The sequence below is a fragment of the Agelaius phoeniceus genome, chromosome 5 (genome assembly GCF_051311805.1).
Source record: "Agelaius phoeniceus isolate bAgePho1 chromosome 5, bAgePho1.hap1, whole genome shotgun sequence".
Classification (NCBI taxonomy): Eukaryota; Metazoa; Chordata; class Aves; order Passeriformes; family Icteridae; genus Agelaius; species Agelaius phoeniceus.
In genome coordinates, this window is record NC_135269.1 from 18,071,171 (window position 1) to 18,087,965 (window position 16,795).

The 16,795-nt window shown below is 40.3% G+C and overlaps 1 protein-coding gene across 1 annotated transcript in view; it reads right to left on the reverse strand.

Annotated features, from left to right (window-relative positions):
- Positions 1-1,740: 1,740 nt before the first annotated feature.
- The window catches only part of ANO2 (anoctamin 2), a 120,399-nt gene continuing 105,344 nt past the window's right edge, over positions 1,741-16,795 (reverse strand). The window contains exons 19-23 of the mRNA XM_077177994.1: positions 11,374-11,526; positions 11,215-11,267; positions 9,026-9,207; positions 3,737-3,842; positions 1,741-2,301 (exon numbers count right to left, since the gene is read on the reverse strand). Of these exons, the coding sequence (XP_077034109.1) occupies positions 2,020-2,301; positions 3,737-3,842; positions 9,026-9,207; positions 11,215-11,267; positions 11,374-11,526 (776 nt within the window). The 3' untranslated portion in view covers positions 1,741-2,019. The remainder of the gene's footprint in view (positions 2,302-3,736; positions 3,843-9,025; positions 9,208-11,214; positions 11,268-11,373; positions 11,527-16,795) is intronic.

The following is a 16,795-nucleotide window of genomic DNA, read 5'->3' on the forward strand; positions in this document are numbered from 1 at the left end:
ATCATAACGTCACCTTAGGACAAGAGAATTGATTGAATTTCAAAAAACTAGGGTTGCACAAAACAAGCACAGATACTTTCAAAGCCCCAACAGTTTCAAATTCACAGGTCCAACAGCAGAGCATCCTCTTGGTGTAAAAGAGGGAATAGATGCTATAAATATTGACTCTCTTAATACATTAGACCATGGAATCCCCAACAGGGCTTTGCTGGCATTTTGAAAGTAAAATGAGACAATTTGTTTTTGAGGAGATACCATTCCCTCATTTAAATGTTGATCTTAGAGGGAAGAAATCAAAGGTTATGTCTCAGCCCTGTCACAGGTTTCCGTAAGGGAGCCAAAGACTTAAAAAGCAAACAACAAACAAACAAAAAACTCATTCGATCACCTAAAAAAATTAAAACAAAACAAAACAAAACAAGGAGTTTTGACAGGAAAAAAGAGGAAAACATTTGGAGAGGACTCACTTTTTTTCAACAAAGTTAAACATTTGCAATTTTATTTCAGACAACATTATCTTTTCAAAGTCCATTTCTATGTTGAAGAAATACATAACCCAAAAGTAAATTTTAAAAACGAAACTCCAAGATTTTTTTTTTTTCATTTCAGCCCGCCTGAAACAGTTTTCCCATTTTGAGGTGCCTTAGTTTGGGCACTAAATGAATAATTATTTTTGCACCTCCCTTTATGTACCAAAAGTTGTCACAGAGAAAAATCATCTAAGACATTAGTAAAATTTTGTAAAATTTTAGGCTTCAGATATATATAAAATAACATTATTATGTTAAAGAGAAATCCTGAATAGAATGGCTGAAGCTGAAGTATTTATTTTGGTTTGTATTTTCTCTGGTTTTGAAAGTATTGTTGAGAAGACAAAATGAGAAGAAAACCTTTTGTGCAGACTCTGAATTTCAAGCTGGGTTAGAGACAAAATCAACAGGAAAAGAAACAGATTTTTTAAGTTTAACTTTCATTAATGACAGAGTAAAATTATTCCTTAAATGCTTGTAGGTGAAAGATTGTTTAGTGAACATGTTTACCTTCCAGCAAAATGCAGTTCTGCAAAATATTTTACTTTACAGTAAATCACAACAGCAGCAATTTTGGTTACTTTACATACAGTGTACATGGAGATGCCACGTGATTTACAGGGCTTGATTCCATTCTCACTCCTCAGCTTTGCACTGGTAATTCAGTGGCATGATTCTTCTTGACACTGGCTGAATTCCAAGTCTAAGTGAGAGGAGAATCAAACATGCAAGGTTCGGTTTTTAGCTTTTTGTTCAGGACAATGTGTGCAAAGGAGCTTCCCTGGTTCTGGGAGCTTCAGCCATTCTGATGGCCTCCCTACTCACCAGCATATGCCTTCCAGCTACTGCTAAGCAAAGCACAATATATCCATAGATGCAAGTGCCCAGTGATTTAAATTCCTTCTGTTCCCAAATCTCCCAGAGCCCTGCATGCCCTCCAGAGGTGGCACCCTCTGGCAGTGTAGGTTAGGGAAGCACAGACTCCTTCAGACTCCACATGTTTGCAAACCCTCTGCTGGCATCTGCAGCCCAAGAGACCATGAGGTGTGTGCCCTTTCTCCATGGTCAGTTCTTCTCCAAAGACAGTCCTTCTCCATGGTCAGTCCTTCCCCACAGTCAGTCCAACCTGCCCAAGGATAGAGACTAGAGCAGGAGTGCCCCATCGGGCATCTGCAGGAGGAGGGACGGTTGCCAGGAGAATTCCTGCCAGGAGAATTCCCGCCAGGAGAATTCCCGCATGCCTTCCCAACTCGCATGCATTGTCAGCTACAGCCCCAGTATAGCCCTTATCTCACAGTGATGAAAACTGGAAATGCTGCAGCCCAGAGGGCATTTAAATTGTAACAGAGCCACTCACATCTGGAGATTCTAAGGAAGCAAAAGAGCTTCCTTTTGCTCCCTGTCCCTTCTCTCCTTCCCTTGTTCTAGGCTCAGTATCACACCATGTAGTAAGCAGAGGCAAGCACAGGCTGTTCCCCTCCCTCAGGAGTCACACCACGGTGTGCTGTGAGCTGAAGGAAGTGAAGCTGCCCTTGGGGCTGCAGTGACACTGGGAGAAGCTGGCAGCCCTGGTCCTTCTGCTTTTGGTCCCGGTCCTGTGCTTCCGCTTGTCGTGTGCAATAAAGCTTTCCAGCAGCTTCAGCTTTTTGTGCTCTTCCTTCAGGAAGAAGTCAACAAGCACGGTCTTCTCCTTTTTGATCTGTTCACTGATGTCCTTGGGGATGTCAGGGATCATCCAGTCAACCAGAACACTGAGGAACATCACCAGGTTCTGCAAGCACAGCAGTAGATGTGAAGCAAGCATGAAAAATCAAAAATACTCACACTGGAGCAAAACCAAACCTTTGTTATAGCTATGAGACAGATGTCAAACACATTTTGCTGGTGGTGTGTGGTATTAAGCAGTTGATTAAGGTTTTATTTCAAGGAGCAGCTCAGGTTTGTGCACAGCTACCCGTCAGTGTAGAGGCTGAATTAAACACGTGCTTCAGTTAGGTTTGAAATAGGAAAGGACATAGAATCATCAATTAATCTATGGCCTTAGTAACTAAACCAACTTTATTCTTTACAGACATCCAAAGGTGCTCAGTTCTCAACATGCAATTCCTTGGTACTGAGTTCGGAATTCATTAATATAAGGACATCCTCCAATACCATCAAAAATCCTGAAACGCAAGGCAAAGACACCCGTGTGTTTCCAGTATGGCCTGAGCACACAGCAGACAACTTTCATGGCCATTCTGTCCTCGAATCCTTCTGTCTGCTGATAAGCAGGATTTTTTTTTTATACTGCCACACTGTGCAAGCCAAAATCCCAAACCTCAGGTGTCAAGGTGATTACAGGTGCTGCTTATAACATCAAGCAGGAAGCAGACTGGGCAAAAAGTTTTGCTTGCTTGTGAAATCTATAGGAAAGAAATGTTTTGAGGGTTTGTATTGTCATAGTGCTTTGAGAAGAGACTTGTGTAATGCCTGGAAACGTGTGGGAGCAGCTGGCTGACGGGGCTGCTAGCACGAACTCTCCATCCCCATCCAAGACAATGGAGCTAATTAAGCAGGGAATGTTCTCTGGCAGAACAGGCAGAGGGTTTGAAGCCCAGCAGAACCAGTTGCTTTCAAGTGCTTTGCAGCCAGTGGTGGAAAATTACTGAAGGCACGGCAAAGAAGCAGAAGAGGGCAATACAAACCAGGAAAGATTCATAGAAACTTGGGAACACTTGGCAGGTGGGGAAAAAAGAAAGACAGATTTGAAAAAGAGGGATGGGCCCAATTTGGTTGTGGAAGGATCCCAGATCATGGAGGAGGGCAGAAGGAAGCCATTGGAAAGGCAAGCCATGACGGCAAATCCCTTGCTAATGAAATCCTCACACTGGGGACAATTTACTCTGCTCCATTCAAGAGAGTAGAAAAACCTTTCGATGATTTATTACTTCTCTTTATTTCTTGTTTTGGGTAAAGAACAGCCGTTAACAAGCTTACACAGCATTTATGTGCTTTCTACAAGTGGTGCCTCTGAGAGTATGAAAGTTGACAAAGTCCACTTAAACATTCAAAAGCCTGGGGTATTTTGGGGATCACTGCTAACACCAAGGGCTAAGGAAGCTGTGGGTCTCGCTTTCCACGTCTCTTGGACATGGGCTGGTTTGGAACATGCGTTTGGATTCATCTATGATGATATTTCTGTGTCTGAAAGTGAAGCAACTTACCTGAAATAGAATCACAAAAGCCAAGCGAGCAGACAAGACCGCCCAGTACTGCTTAGAAAACTCGTACTGGTGTGGGGACCAAGGTGGTTCTCTGTAGTCTTTGAACCTGGAGATGGAAACAGCTCAGTTATCACAGTTACAGCAATTTCCTCCAGCACCAATTGCTGTGATTAATGCATTTTCCGATCACAAAACTCAAAGAATCAAATCCTCCAGATGTTCCTACTTCAACCCTTATTATGAAATACAACTTCAGAATTAGAGCTGGACTACCTCCACTAAATTTAACACACTCAGTCTGGTTTTCACAGTTGTAACCAAAGTCAGAACATTCTTTTAACTTTTGAAATGTCCATATTTTAGAGGATTGACAGAAGTCCCCTTTATTTTATAATGTAAATTGACATCAATGTACATGGAATAAAATGCTGAAATGAAAACAGAGAGATAGTCCAAGGCATTTTCAGACTGAAGGAGATAAACCTGCATTCATTTCACCTAAAACTTGATTAATTCAGGGAATAATTCAGCCCACCTAAAATGTGACTCATGCTTTGGTGATTCCTGTCTTTGCATTAACGAAAGGGGGAGCCATGGGGAAGGCACTTCCTAAATTAACTGTCTAGCCTTGGACAGGATAAAACAGAGCCTTAGTGGTTTGGTGTAAAGACTGTTGCTTTTAGTATTATCATCAATCATTTGGAAGTAAACAACAGGCTAATAAAAATCACAGATGCTCCTAAATTGGAAAGTTTTGCAAATAGCAGGAAATACAGAAAGCAATGGAGACAGGAAACACAATGAGAATAATATGGGGAAATGGAAAATAATTAAAAATAAAACACTTGAAGGATCTTTGAAGGCATAGTGTTTGAAAGTGGAAATAGCCGGGAGCTTGCAGAGGCCAGCAAGTTAGCACAAGTTTGAAATATGGCAGCAGGACAGTGCATGACTTGTGGGTGTATCAACAAAAGTCACAATGGTGCTGGGGCGGGGAATTAGCCTTCCTCTGAACAGCCCAGGTAAATCCACACCTGGATTACTGCATTCAGCCATTCAGCTGTGCAGATTCCAGAGAGGGGGGGGAAGAAAAAAAAAAGAAAATAAAAAAGGAAACCAAAGAAAAAGACAGCGATGAATTAAAGGTAGTTCAGGAGAACAGTACAAGGGCTGAGGAGATTGACTCATCGAGAAGATTAAAGAGCAGCACATGTATTGCTCCACTTTGGTTAGTAACAGCCACACTTGGACATGATAACCATGCGCAAATTGTGCCCTTAGGACTGAAAGGGATAATTTAGTGCCATTTCCAGTGTTTGACTAGGAGTAATGGGATGAAATTAAGAAAGGGAAAATCTGTTTTGAATACCACAAAACCCATCCTGACAGTAAGATTCATTAGACTGTGCAAAAGCTTCCATTGGGGAATAATGGAGAGGGTTCATATATAAAATCTGTCAGCTTCAGTTTGCAGGTGCGCTTGCCAAAATTACCTTCAGGTTCTACCCACATGGTTTTGCATGTTAAATTACACATTTGCAGTCCATGCATTCCCTACATCCTGCTGTTCCCCACCCCCAAGAAACTGAGTCTGGAATGCTGGATGTCATTCTGTGCTGCAGCTTCTGGAGACAAAGGACATGAGGTACAGCCCATGGGGAGGAGAATACCACTTTAAATTGGGGGCTGTGTTAATTTTGGGAAGAACTCCCTGGGCTGTGTTAGCCCCTGGATGGTTTTGCTCAGCAGTGCATGCACACGTCCTGTCTTAGGATTCCTGTGCTGTTCCTGCACTGCCAGATCCCCCCTCTGGTACTGTTCTGGACATTGTGGACTCCCACATGTTGCTCAAATCTGTACGAGTGCTGCGTCAAGGGCCAAAGTCAGTTCCCTTGAACTTAATCTGCTTGAACATCAAAGCCAAGGAAAGCCACTGAGTTTCTTGTGGACTTTGCTGACCACTATAAATCAATCCCAATCTTGAAATGGAGCCCAGGTTCACCTGGAAGGGTCACCAACTGTGATGGGTTTTCCATTTAATGCATTCTGAGCTTCACAAACTATGTAAGTATTGCAGGACATCAGACCCCTTGGAGATTTCACCTGGCTCAGCTGGGAATCACACTGCTTATGATGCCTGAACCTACACTCAACAGAACACTAGCAAATGATTTATCATGAAGGAAAATGTTGCCAGAGCTATAGATGAGGTAGCTGGGCCTCCTCCCCACCTCCATTTTTAATTATTCTCTGGCACATGGGACTCCAAAGGGCCTTTTCTAACCCCTAGATTCTACAGGTAGTTTATTTTTTACAAAGACCATCTTTTTAGCTCAAGAAGCATTTGGACAATATCCACAGGTGTGATTTTTGGGGTCTTCTGTACAGGATCAGGATTTGATGATCCTTGTGGGTCCCTTCCAACTCAGGATATTCTATGATTCTCTGATTCCCTCACCTCTTCAATGCTTCATTTTTAAAATATTTGATTCAGCAGATATGGTAGGAATAGCAACCAACCAGTGCTGCAAAGACAATTGTGTTTCCAAAATAGCAAGCAACTGTAATTCCACAGAAAAAGGACAAGAATATGAAGTGGTCAATATGGTTGAAGAATAGAGCACAGAAAAGTTATTAGGAAGAATAGAAAAATGTGCACTGAAAGTAGAGAATTGTAGGAGCGGGGAAGCTGGGTGGAAGGAATTGAGGAATTGAAGCTAGAGCTAAGACAATGTAATGTATTTCAGAAGTTTATTGTGTGGGGGGAAAAAAAGACTGGCAAAAAAAAAAATCTAACTATGTATATAGGTGGAATTTCAAATCAGTCCAAATAAGCTAATCTGTTTAATTTCCTTCTTCATCTGGCCTTTAGAAGAAATTGGAGAAAACATCCATAATCACAGAATCTTCAGTGCAGGAGTAAAAAAATATTAGTCAGGGAAAAAAGGTAGCATCCACCACTGATCATTAGGAAGAGATGAGATTAATCCCATGACATTAAGAAAATAAATTAAAAAACACTTTAAAAAGTCGTTGAATGTTGGAGCAGACCCATGTTAAAGGAAAAGTCTCTTGAATGACTGCTGCTTCCTTTTTTCAGTGTGACCAGTAGGTTTGTATGTACTCCATCATCATACAAGGCTACAAGGATTAAAAGGGAAAAACCAATAAAAATAACCCATTTGCTACTATTTTGCCTTCAGCTATACAAATTTTTCCCTGAAAGAAAAAAAGTAAAATTACAACTAATACTGTGCATGAGAACAGCTTTACAGCAACCTTTTTTTGGAAGCAGTGCCAAAGACTTCACAGCACTAAAAAAAATGCTGCTCTAAATATTTGAAGAATGTATTCTGTATGTTCAGTGGCAGAGTTGTTTCTGGCTTGTTATGGTTATTTTTAAGATACCTAATCTCTGGCAATGCCCATAAGGAGAAAAGTGCAGCCTCATTACAACCACATTTATCTCCAGAGGTCACAGAAATCTAAGAATAAGAGAGGTCAGCTTGTTCCCAATGCATTTGCCAGAAACAGAAATACAGATTTTATTTCCAGCTTGAGGGGCAGTGTTTGGTTGCCTGTCTCTTGGGACGCAAGTTAGAGACCCCATACTTTATCACAGTGATAGTTATGTCCAAAGCTGAGATTTTGGTAAGATTCAAATGAGGCAGATGATAATGAGAAACAGTGTTTGTGTATGCTGACATATTTTTCGGAGTGTGTCCTGATAAGAGAAATGTTCCCATAGTTCTGTCTTACTCATACTAACACATTAATTTTTTTCCTCTTCTCAGATGGTGTCATCAGGCAGGGACCACTTTTGAACACAGTGTAGATGATTCCCTTCTCCCTGTATTTGGGCTCTGTTGAGTATTTGGCTGTGTATGACCATACCATGTGGAGCACTTTTAACCCTGCTGTTAATGCACGTATTTCCAAACACGCCAGCACTTAAGCATCTATAAACAGAGGCCAGTGGCTGGAACAAGGTAAAAAGCAGCATACTGAAAGTAGCAAAATCACAGTGAAGTGGATCAAGATGCTTGTTGAAAGAAAACACATGCGAATTTCATGTGATGAAAAATTAAAAAGTGCTAGAGTGGAAAAGCATTTCACAGACTTACAGATCTGAAAGTCTGGAGATGCTGCATACTCTAACAGGGAACACTTTGCTAACAAACAAGTTCCAGCTGCAGAAATGGGGAATTGCAGAGCTCACTAGCTTATAAGTTGCTTAAAAGTTAGGAGTGCATTCATCTGTCCTCTGCTGTAGTCAACGTGAGAAGGTAGGTTCCCCACAAAGGCAATCCCAACAGCACTGCCAGAGTGACAGGGACAGATTTCTCTCCCTGTTTACCCTGCTTCCAGTGAAGAAATTGTGATGTGTCATTTTGTGGGTTATAGTTGGGCAAGATATATACCCCACTTAAAATCAGTGTGAAATATATTGCACATCAAAGCAAGGGATGGAAAACCACTCTACATTAAGGCTATCCTTAAATAAATGGAAGAGGAACTTTTATAATTATTTTGTGCCATTGCAGAGACCAAGCACAGGGTGATTTCAAGGGAGTTAAGAAGGAAGGGGAGACAGGCTGTTGAGCTGTAATGCCTTAAACCAGCTCTTTGAATTTCTGTATATTATTACAAAAATACCAAGTTACTTTGAAAGCTGGAACCACATTAGTGATTTCTCATACAAACTGGAACTATTCTATCAGTATCTAGTATTTGGGACATATTTTAAATGAAGTTGAGCCTTTTTTCCCCAATCAGAAAAGATGTATCTGAATTAGAAGACAGGTACATGGTGACTGGTGCAGGTTCTAAAGATAAGCATAATATATTGAAAACTCATATCTCAGCAATTAAGGGCTGAATTTAATAAAGACAGAGAAAGCCTGTCATAAAATAAATAAAATCAGAAAAGAAACTAAAATCTGGTTCAAATTACTGGGTGTCCATTTAAAAAAAAAATCATTATTTTTAATGTATAAAGCTGTATCTGTCAGTAAAGAAAGTGTTAGTTTGCTTTTTTTTCTGTGGATCAAGTCTGTCTAAATTGTATATTTTGCCTTTTAATGCCCTGAAAAAAACCCTTTTAAAGACCTTGTGACACAGTGAAAATTCTCTAAAAGCAGCACTTCCAGAACCACATTTTCAAAGGCACATGAATATTGCTGAATATGTGGCCATATAAGTGAATTTTATCAATTCCCACTTTGAAAAATGACTTAAGAGCCAAGGAAATTCCCTCAACTATGCAAACTGCCCTTACAAGTACTTTACCTGCAGAATGAAACCTCCTGTGCAAACAGGGAGTTTTCTGGCTGTGTCCCAGCCTTGAGCTGGCTGACATTGAAGTATGAGAGGGTGTGATTGATGAAGCCATGCATGGTTCCATTCTGGCTGTATGCATATTGATACATAAGGCGTGGGATGAAATCGGAGGTGACAGCAATGACAAAAGCCTGAGAGATGGAAAAACAAACAAAAAAAACAACAAAAAAAAACAAGCAAACAACAGCATCGTGAATCTGTGTCTCCACGTTAAGCAATTCAGGGGAAAATTTTCATGTTCAGGTAAATTTAGAGTGATGGTGAAGGGAATTATATGGTCAGAATTGGTACAGAATGAAGGGAGAGTTATATTGTGAGAACTGGTACTGAATATTTGCACAGTAATCTGCTCTCTCCAAGGAAAGGCACAGTAATCTGCTCTCTCCAAGGGAAGGCTCAGCTAAGGAAGAGGCAAAAGCAATTAATGGACTGTACATTGCTCCAATTCTTTTCATCTCTGGAGCCATTAGGAGGTTTATCACTAGTTTGAAAAAAACCTACAACAAGACCTAATAGCCAATTGGTATAATTTGGGCTATATTTTGGTGTAGTTACACCAAACCTGTTGAGTGTAAATGTCCATTTTCCCCTCAGCATGAGGATTCACACATCTCACACAGGGGGATCTCATGCCGGTATTAAATCTCGTGAGACTGGTATCCTATAAATCTGGTGTAATTGTGAGGGCAATCAGTCACAGAAATCTCTACATCATATCATTAAGAATCCCTTTGATTTCTGCTCTGGACTCTCTCCTGTTGGAGCAGGTCCAGAGGAGACCATTAATATGGCCAGAGGGCTGAAGGCCCTGTGCTATGGAGACAGGCCAAAAGAATTGGGATTGTTCAGCCTGGAAAAAATAGGATTTAGAAGGAGACTTAGGAGCCCCTTCCAATGCCTGAAGAGACTTCAAGAGACCTGGAGAGGGACTTTTGACAGGGGCCTGGAGTGACACAACAAGGGGTAATGGCTTCACATTGACAGAGAGCAGGTTTAGATTGGATATCGGGAAGAAATTCTTCCCTGTGAGGATGCTGAGTCCCTGGAACAGGTTGCCCAGAGCAGCTGTGGCTGCCTCATTCCTGGAAGTGTCCAAGGCCAGGCTGGATGGGGATGGGAGTAACCTGAGATAGTGGAAGGTGTCCCTGCACATGGCATGGGCCTTGGAATGAGTTGATCTTTGATGTCCCATCCAACCCCAACCATTTTACAATCCTATGATGATTTAAAACTGTATTTTGCTACATAATAATTTCCTGTGTCAATATTATCCAGATGGAGAAACAGAATTGGGCATTCAGTATTTCTTTTTCAAACAGGTATGCACACATTTACATTTCTTTCAAGAAAAGGTATCTAATCATACTTTACTGGAATCCCCAGGAAATAAACACTTCCAGAGTTTGATCAACACAGGAAATAATCAAGGATCATAAATGTGCAAAGTGTATTCAGAGAAAAACAAGAGAGTTTTTCTCCTCCAGCACAGCTCAGTGCTGGACAGCTGAAGTCCATGCCTGGTAGTGAGATTATGGGGATGAGCAGGGTTCCACAGATTTCCTACCTTAATTCCTGGAAACTGGAGAGCAATTAGTGAACAATGTGAACTCCATACAAGTGAAACAACACTACCCTCCGGATGCATTAGAGTGCTGTGCTGTTGTGCTGGGAGCTATTTTATTAAAGAAATTGCATAAAACCTCTCCACAAGTTCTCCCTTCAGTAGTGAAACCACCTCCCTTTCTAAAGAGCTTTGATACCTTTAATATCTCTGGTATTATTCCATGCCCTTAAAGGTATTTTCCAACATAAACGATTCTATAAGATTATGATCCCTAGGCTAAAAACCCACTAGAAACTATTAGGATTAAAGTCCTAGGGCATGAGATGTTTTATCTTAAAGCATATAGAGGAAAATTTTATTTAGGGAATACATATGGCATAATAAACATAATATATCTGTATTCTTTTGTATTGGAGCAATTGAGAAAATTAGATGCCACTTTTAAATTATGTCGAAGCGACAATAAAATATGAACAATTATAAACAATAAATTATAAAGAATTTTAAAATACATTGAAGGAACAGTAGAAGCTCCCAAGACCATGGTTAGAAACTGCTTGAACCAAACACTTACATTAATAATCACTGAAAGCTTTCCAATACCACTCAAGATGTTATACCAAATACCTGTAAGTGAAAGAAAAAACTTATTAATGGGTTCATTATAAATTTTCTTATTTGTTTAATTGTATTTTTGGTCTTATCTTCACTGCAATGCTCTTTCATTACTCACCTATATCTTTTTCTCTCACTGTGTCTGGCCTCCTCAGCTCAGTAACAAATTTTTTTGCATCAAGACGAACCTCGATGATGTTGTTCAGAAGAGCAAAGACAGGGGCCAGAGGGAAGGAGGCAACAAAGAGTGTGACAAAGCCAAACTGGATAACTGGGGGAAAAAGAAAGCCAATGTTTTTTGATAGCTTCTGAAGGGAGCAGCAAATTGTTCATGACCTTTGTGCATTACCAACCCCATAAAATTCCACTTCCCAGTTTGGTCCCAGGAATAAATATCCCAGAGTAGGGCTATGAAGACACAAAAGTTTGTCACTGTGCTTTTTGAATGTTTCCAATAAAGCTTCAAGCTGCTAGCACAAGCACAAACCAAAGGAAACAACAAATTTAATAAAGGACAAAAAGTTCAGAGTCTATCTCTCTGCATTTATATGTAATTAACTGATTAGTCCATGCTGTTTCTTTCCTGTCCTTTCGCCTGTAAGGAAAATGATACACAATCAAGCAAAAGGAGAAAATCTACAAGGCGCTACTATTTCTTCCCAGCTTCTTTTGATAAAGTTGGTGGCAGCCTGTGAAAAGCAAGAACAGAAATGTCTCTGTGGATGCAGAAGCCAGTGGTGTTGTGCAGCACTTTCATGCCTCCTTCTGCAACTGATATCCTCCAAGTTCAGAAATACTCCTCTTTAAAGCAAAACAAAGGTGAATTTTATATAAATATATATTAATATATATATATATTAAAATAAGAAATCTGGCTGTGATCTACATCTCACAGCTAAAAAAAATATTACCATAGAAAAAGTATTGGTGTGTTTCAATGCTCTATTTACTGTGGCTTCTTTTTTGGCAAATCCTTGTATAAGTTCTCTCTCCACTGAGGGAGGAATTGCATTTTTCTGAGAAAATAACACAATATTCTGTGCACATAGGACAATATTATACTCTAAAATATTTTCCTTCAGCATTGTTGTCACAACCTACAACTAACTCTTGAAACAGTTTCCCCCAGGACCTTCTCTCACGTACACCTTTTTTTTGTGTACAAGTCCTCAGATATTTCCCCTCTCTAATCTCAGGAACAATATATTTGCACACGAAAGTAAAATCTCTGTATATCAATTATATGGCCATTAGAGTTTCATTCTTATTGTTTTGTTCTGAATTTAAGTGTATACACTAAGATGGAGCTTTTTCAAAGCATAGAAACATCCTACCATTGAAATCGTACTTTCCTGACTATTTTATGTTCAGAGTCAGGAAAAGAAATTAAGAAGGAAATAAAACCAGATGTTAAAGTAATGTCCCCAAAAACTGTGAAATGCTTAGAAAAATGCATAGCCCCAAAATATGCCTTATTTGGTTCTAAGTGAATTTAGCAGGAATACAGCTGGGAGGATTCTGTAAAAAAATAAAATAAGAAAAAAAAAAAAAAAAGAAGTATTTGCAATGTTTTAAGAATAAACCACACACGCATTTGCTTTGATGTTGTTTGTGGCCCCTTCATTCATTGTCTGGGAAAATGCAGTTTAATTTTTTTTCAAGTTCATGAAAAAATGTTCAAGGTATGCAAAGGACTTTTGGATAATTGTGTAAATGTGTCTTCATAAAAAACTCTGTGCCAGAAGTGTTTGTGTAGCCATCTTGAAACCTCTTCAACCTTCTCAACTCCTTCTCATGCAAGTGCAAATTATGCAAAAAGCAGGCAGGAAAAGCAATTCCAAAGCCAAACCCAGAATTTAGATGGGGTGTGCAACAAACTAGCAAACAATTATTAAATGGAGGAGTCTTTGAACAGCCTAAGCATTTCACAGATATTTGTAGAGTGTGATCAGTGTTTCTAGAAACAAACCTGAATAAATTACAAAGAGAAGAATCTCTATCCAGATCCCAGAAGGAATCTCATCTCAGCATCCTGGAGTTCTGTGGATGTCTGTCTTTCACAGTGGAAATATTTACAATACTTTTAGGACACTTACACTCTTCCATCAAGTACAGTTGACACCAAGGTGTCCTTTTTTTTGCCAGAAAAACTCGATAGTAACCCTTTTTTATGTTCACATTTCTGACACGTGGTCTCCATACAAAGTTCTTTATGTGTCCACATACAGTGAAAAAGGCTAAGGAGACTTGTGCCAGGAACTGGGCTTCTGGCCATACATCTTGTTTCATCATTTTCCTACCCCCTGGTAGGGCAGCCTGGAGACATGATAGATGAACATTGCCCAGGCTCATGGCACAAGCTGGAAAATACAGCAATTGAAGGCTGGGTATAGTGGAAAGTCAGGGACATGGGAAACATCTTCTCCTGGGGCATCCAAGCAGGACCCTGGATGTGCTGTCACTTGTAAGATCCGTGTCTCTCGGGCTGTTGTTTGAGTCCACTCTGGCTAGCTATGGACCCTGGCCCACACAGTCTTACATGGACGAAAGCAAAAGAACAGAAACGCTCTTCTCCATGTGGGAACAAGTGTCCTGTTTGTAAGCTGGTGAAGGGACACCTCAGACTCTTGCAACCCCCCAGGTAGAAAAGAGGGGGCTTCCTTCTTGCAAGGGACTTTGATACCCAAGGGAATGGAGGCGGGGGAAGAGGACTGTAGCCAGTGGGATACCATTGAGGAGGGGCGAGGGGAGGGGTAACCACCAGGGGTATAGGGCAGAGGGGTGGATGAGTGAGAGACCATGTGATGGGAGAAGGGAAATAACAATCCACATGACATAACATACTCAGTGCAAATTTCAAATCACCCAGTGCAAAACAACAACTAAATAAACTCTTTAGTGCAATACAACATTCACTGAGACAGAGCCTTCATCCTTCTGATGAGGGAAAAAGCCCAAAGCACATGCTGGTGGTGCCTTTACTGAGTTGAGCAGGAAAGAGGCCAAGGCTCAGAGCCAGCCCTTGCGTTTCACAACACCTGATGCCACATGTGCAGCACCTCATCCAGCCCTGGGCCCAAGACAAAAATTCTGAAGGACAAACAGCATCCAAAGAATTGTCTCAGGTCACTTCTCAGAAGTCCACTCTTCACAGAAGCTGTGCAGGGTCTGAGCAGAACCCCAGCCCAACAGCAACACACCCTGTTCCTCTAAGTCTGGGCTCTAAGTTATGACTAAGAGCACAAATCAAAGCTTTTAAATTATGGATCTGGAGGGTGGTGGGTGCTGTTCTTGTGTAAGGGATACAGAATCATTCCCCAGCACAAAACCTTTTATGGTGTGGATCACTACTTCTACAAGATTTGCATGCTCAGTAGTGTGAGTAACCCAAGTATCTTTTACCTCAAAGCCTCACCTAAGACAAGGTATTTATTTACAATTTTATTGGGTTTTTTTTCCTCTCTTCTTCATCAAAAATATCTGTCATAGGATCACATGTTACTGGAAATAAACAGTGGAAAAATCACTTCTGTGCTAAGCAGCTTTCCAAATCCTAGAAAGAAAATTTTCAATATACAGCCAGGCCTGGCTGAAAAACTAAGGAAAAGGGGTAGTTTATAACTCTTCTGTAATAAATGTATGCAACAAGCCTACACAGAACCATCAATGGTATTTTCAAAACCATCATTATAGAGATTATACAAAAATGCAGGTTTCCCTTCAGCAATTATTTTTCTTTTTCTGCCTCACACATTGCCTTTTGATGGCTTTTCCTGCTTTAGGGGAAATTCTTCCAAACCTCTAAGATTAATCCTTATAGTAGTCAGTAGCTACAGACATTGAATCTGATCATTTTCTCCTTGTGCCATTGTTTTTAAACAGAAGTTGGATGATGAAACCTTTTATTATTACTTCTCCTTGAGGAAAAATGTTTTTAATCAATTGCTACATGAAGATTGGACTCCTAGAGGGGTTAGGCTAGAGAAGGGAAGACCAAATGAAACAGGAGTATGAAAATCACTGCTGATTTCAGTTTCTTCTCAAGGAAACATGAGTGGTATAGATTTCAGACATTCATGTGCATCATTTTGCTCTTGGAGCCAATTTAATAAAATTTCTTTCATTAGCAATATTTATTGCTACTCTAAATATCGATTTCTTGCCAACTTCTATCATTGCAGGCCAGTTGCACACATTGCAAACTTGCTGCCATGTGGAAGAGGAAATTGCTGTACATTCTACTGACTTTGGGAATGCACATGGTATGGTATATTGGCCTGGGTCAAAAGTCTTTGCACAGTTTTGGAAGAAGGAAATGCTAAGGACAAATTTGACACATATTGAAAGCGATAATTTATGTTTCAGGATTACTTGAGCAAGATTTTCTGATCACTCAAGCATTTTAAGTGTCTCCACTAAGAAATGCAGGAACACGTCAGTTAATAATATCAAAACAGTCATAGGAATGTCATTGGTGCAAGTCAAATATTTGTGCAGATGTGCTATTGCAGCCAACCCTGCACAACAAAAAAGGTCAGCAGAGTCTGCTGGTGAAATCAGATTCAAAGACTTTTACCCTAAAAATTAATCTTATCCATAGAATCACTTGGGCTGGAAGGGACATTTAAATGTCATCTCGTCCAAACCCATGCAATGAGCAGGGACTTTCAACTAGATCCTGTTGCTCAGAGCTTCATCCAACCTGACCTGGAATGTTTCCAGGGATGGACCATGCACCACCTCTCTGGGCAACCTATGCCAGTGTTTCACCATCCTCATTGTAAAACAAATTCCTTCTTACAGCTAATCTAATTTGTTGGCATGGACTTGAGTAACTGATATTTTGGAGAAAGCAGTTTCAGTAAACAAAGACAGAGTAACCTTTTCCAAATGGGAAAACAGAGGAGGTTAAAAAAATAACCAGTAAATCTTGCTATTTCTATGAACCTACCATGATTTAAATGAGGGCAGGGGTAGGAGAATGAGAAGGTGGAAGTCTCTCTAAGGCTTCAGGATTGTTAGAATAAGAAATAAGAATGAAAAATGAAAGCAGATTGGAAATGGACATCCCAAAATTTAAGTGGGATAGTTATCATCAAAAACTCCTTTACCGGTGGCACATCATGTTGCAAAACACATCCTGAGACTGCTCCAAGCAGTGTCCCTCCGAGAAGTGCTGCCTTAATGGGATTAATTTGTTTCATAATGAAGTGCAAAGAGAATGTGTGATTTGCCATGTGGGCAGTGGGCCAGACTCCAGGTTTTGACAGAAATCAGTAAAAGAGATTGGATATATGGATAAAAAAGGCAAGGACTGCCTGTGATTAGGGTACAGCCTAGTGAATGATAGACTTGGAGGCAAAAGTCTTAGCTAAGGATGTCACCCGTCCTTAAAAGTGGGAGCAGGACAAACCTGAATGTAGTGACTACTCACGCTTGGATACATAATCTGCCTGCTTCTGCATGAAACCCCATCACCATCTGTCGCAGACATCTTTTGTGAAAAATCTTTTCTTGGGATTTTTCTCCCTTCTGAGAAG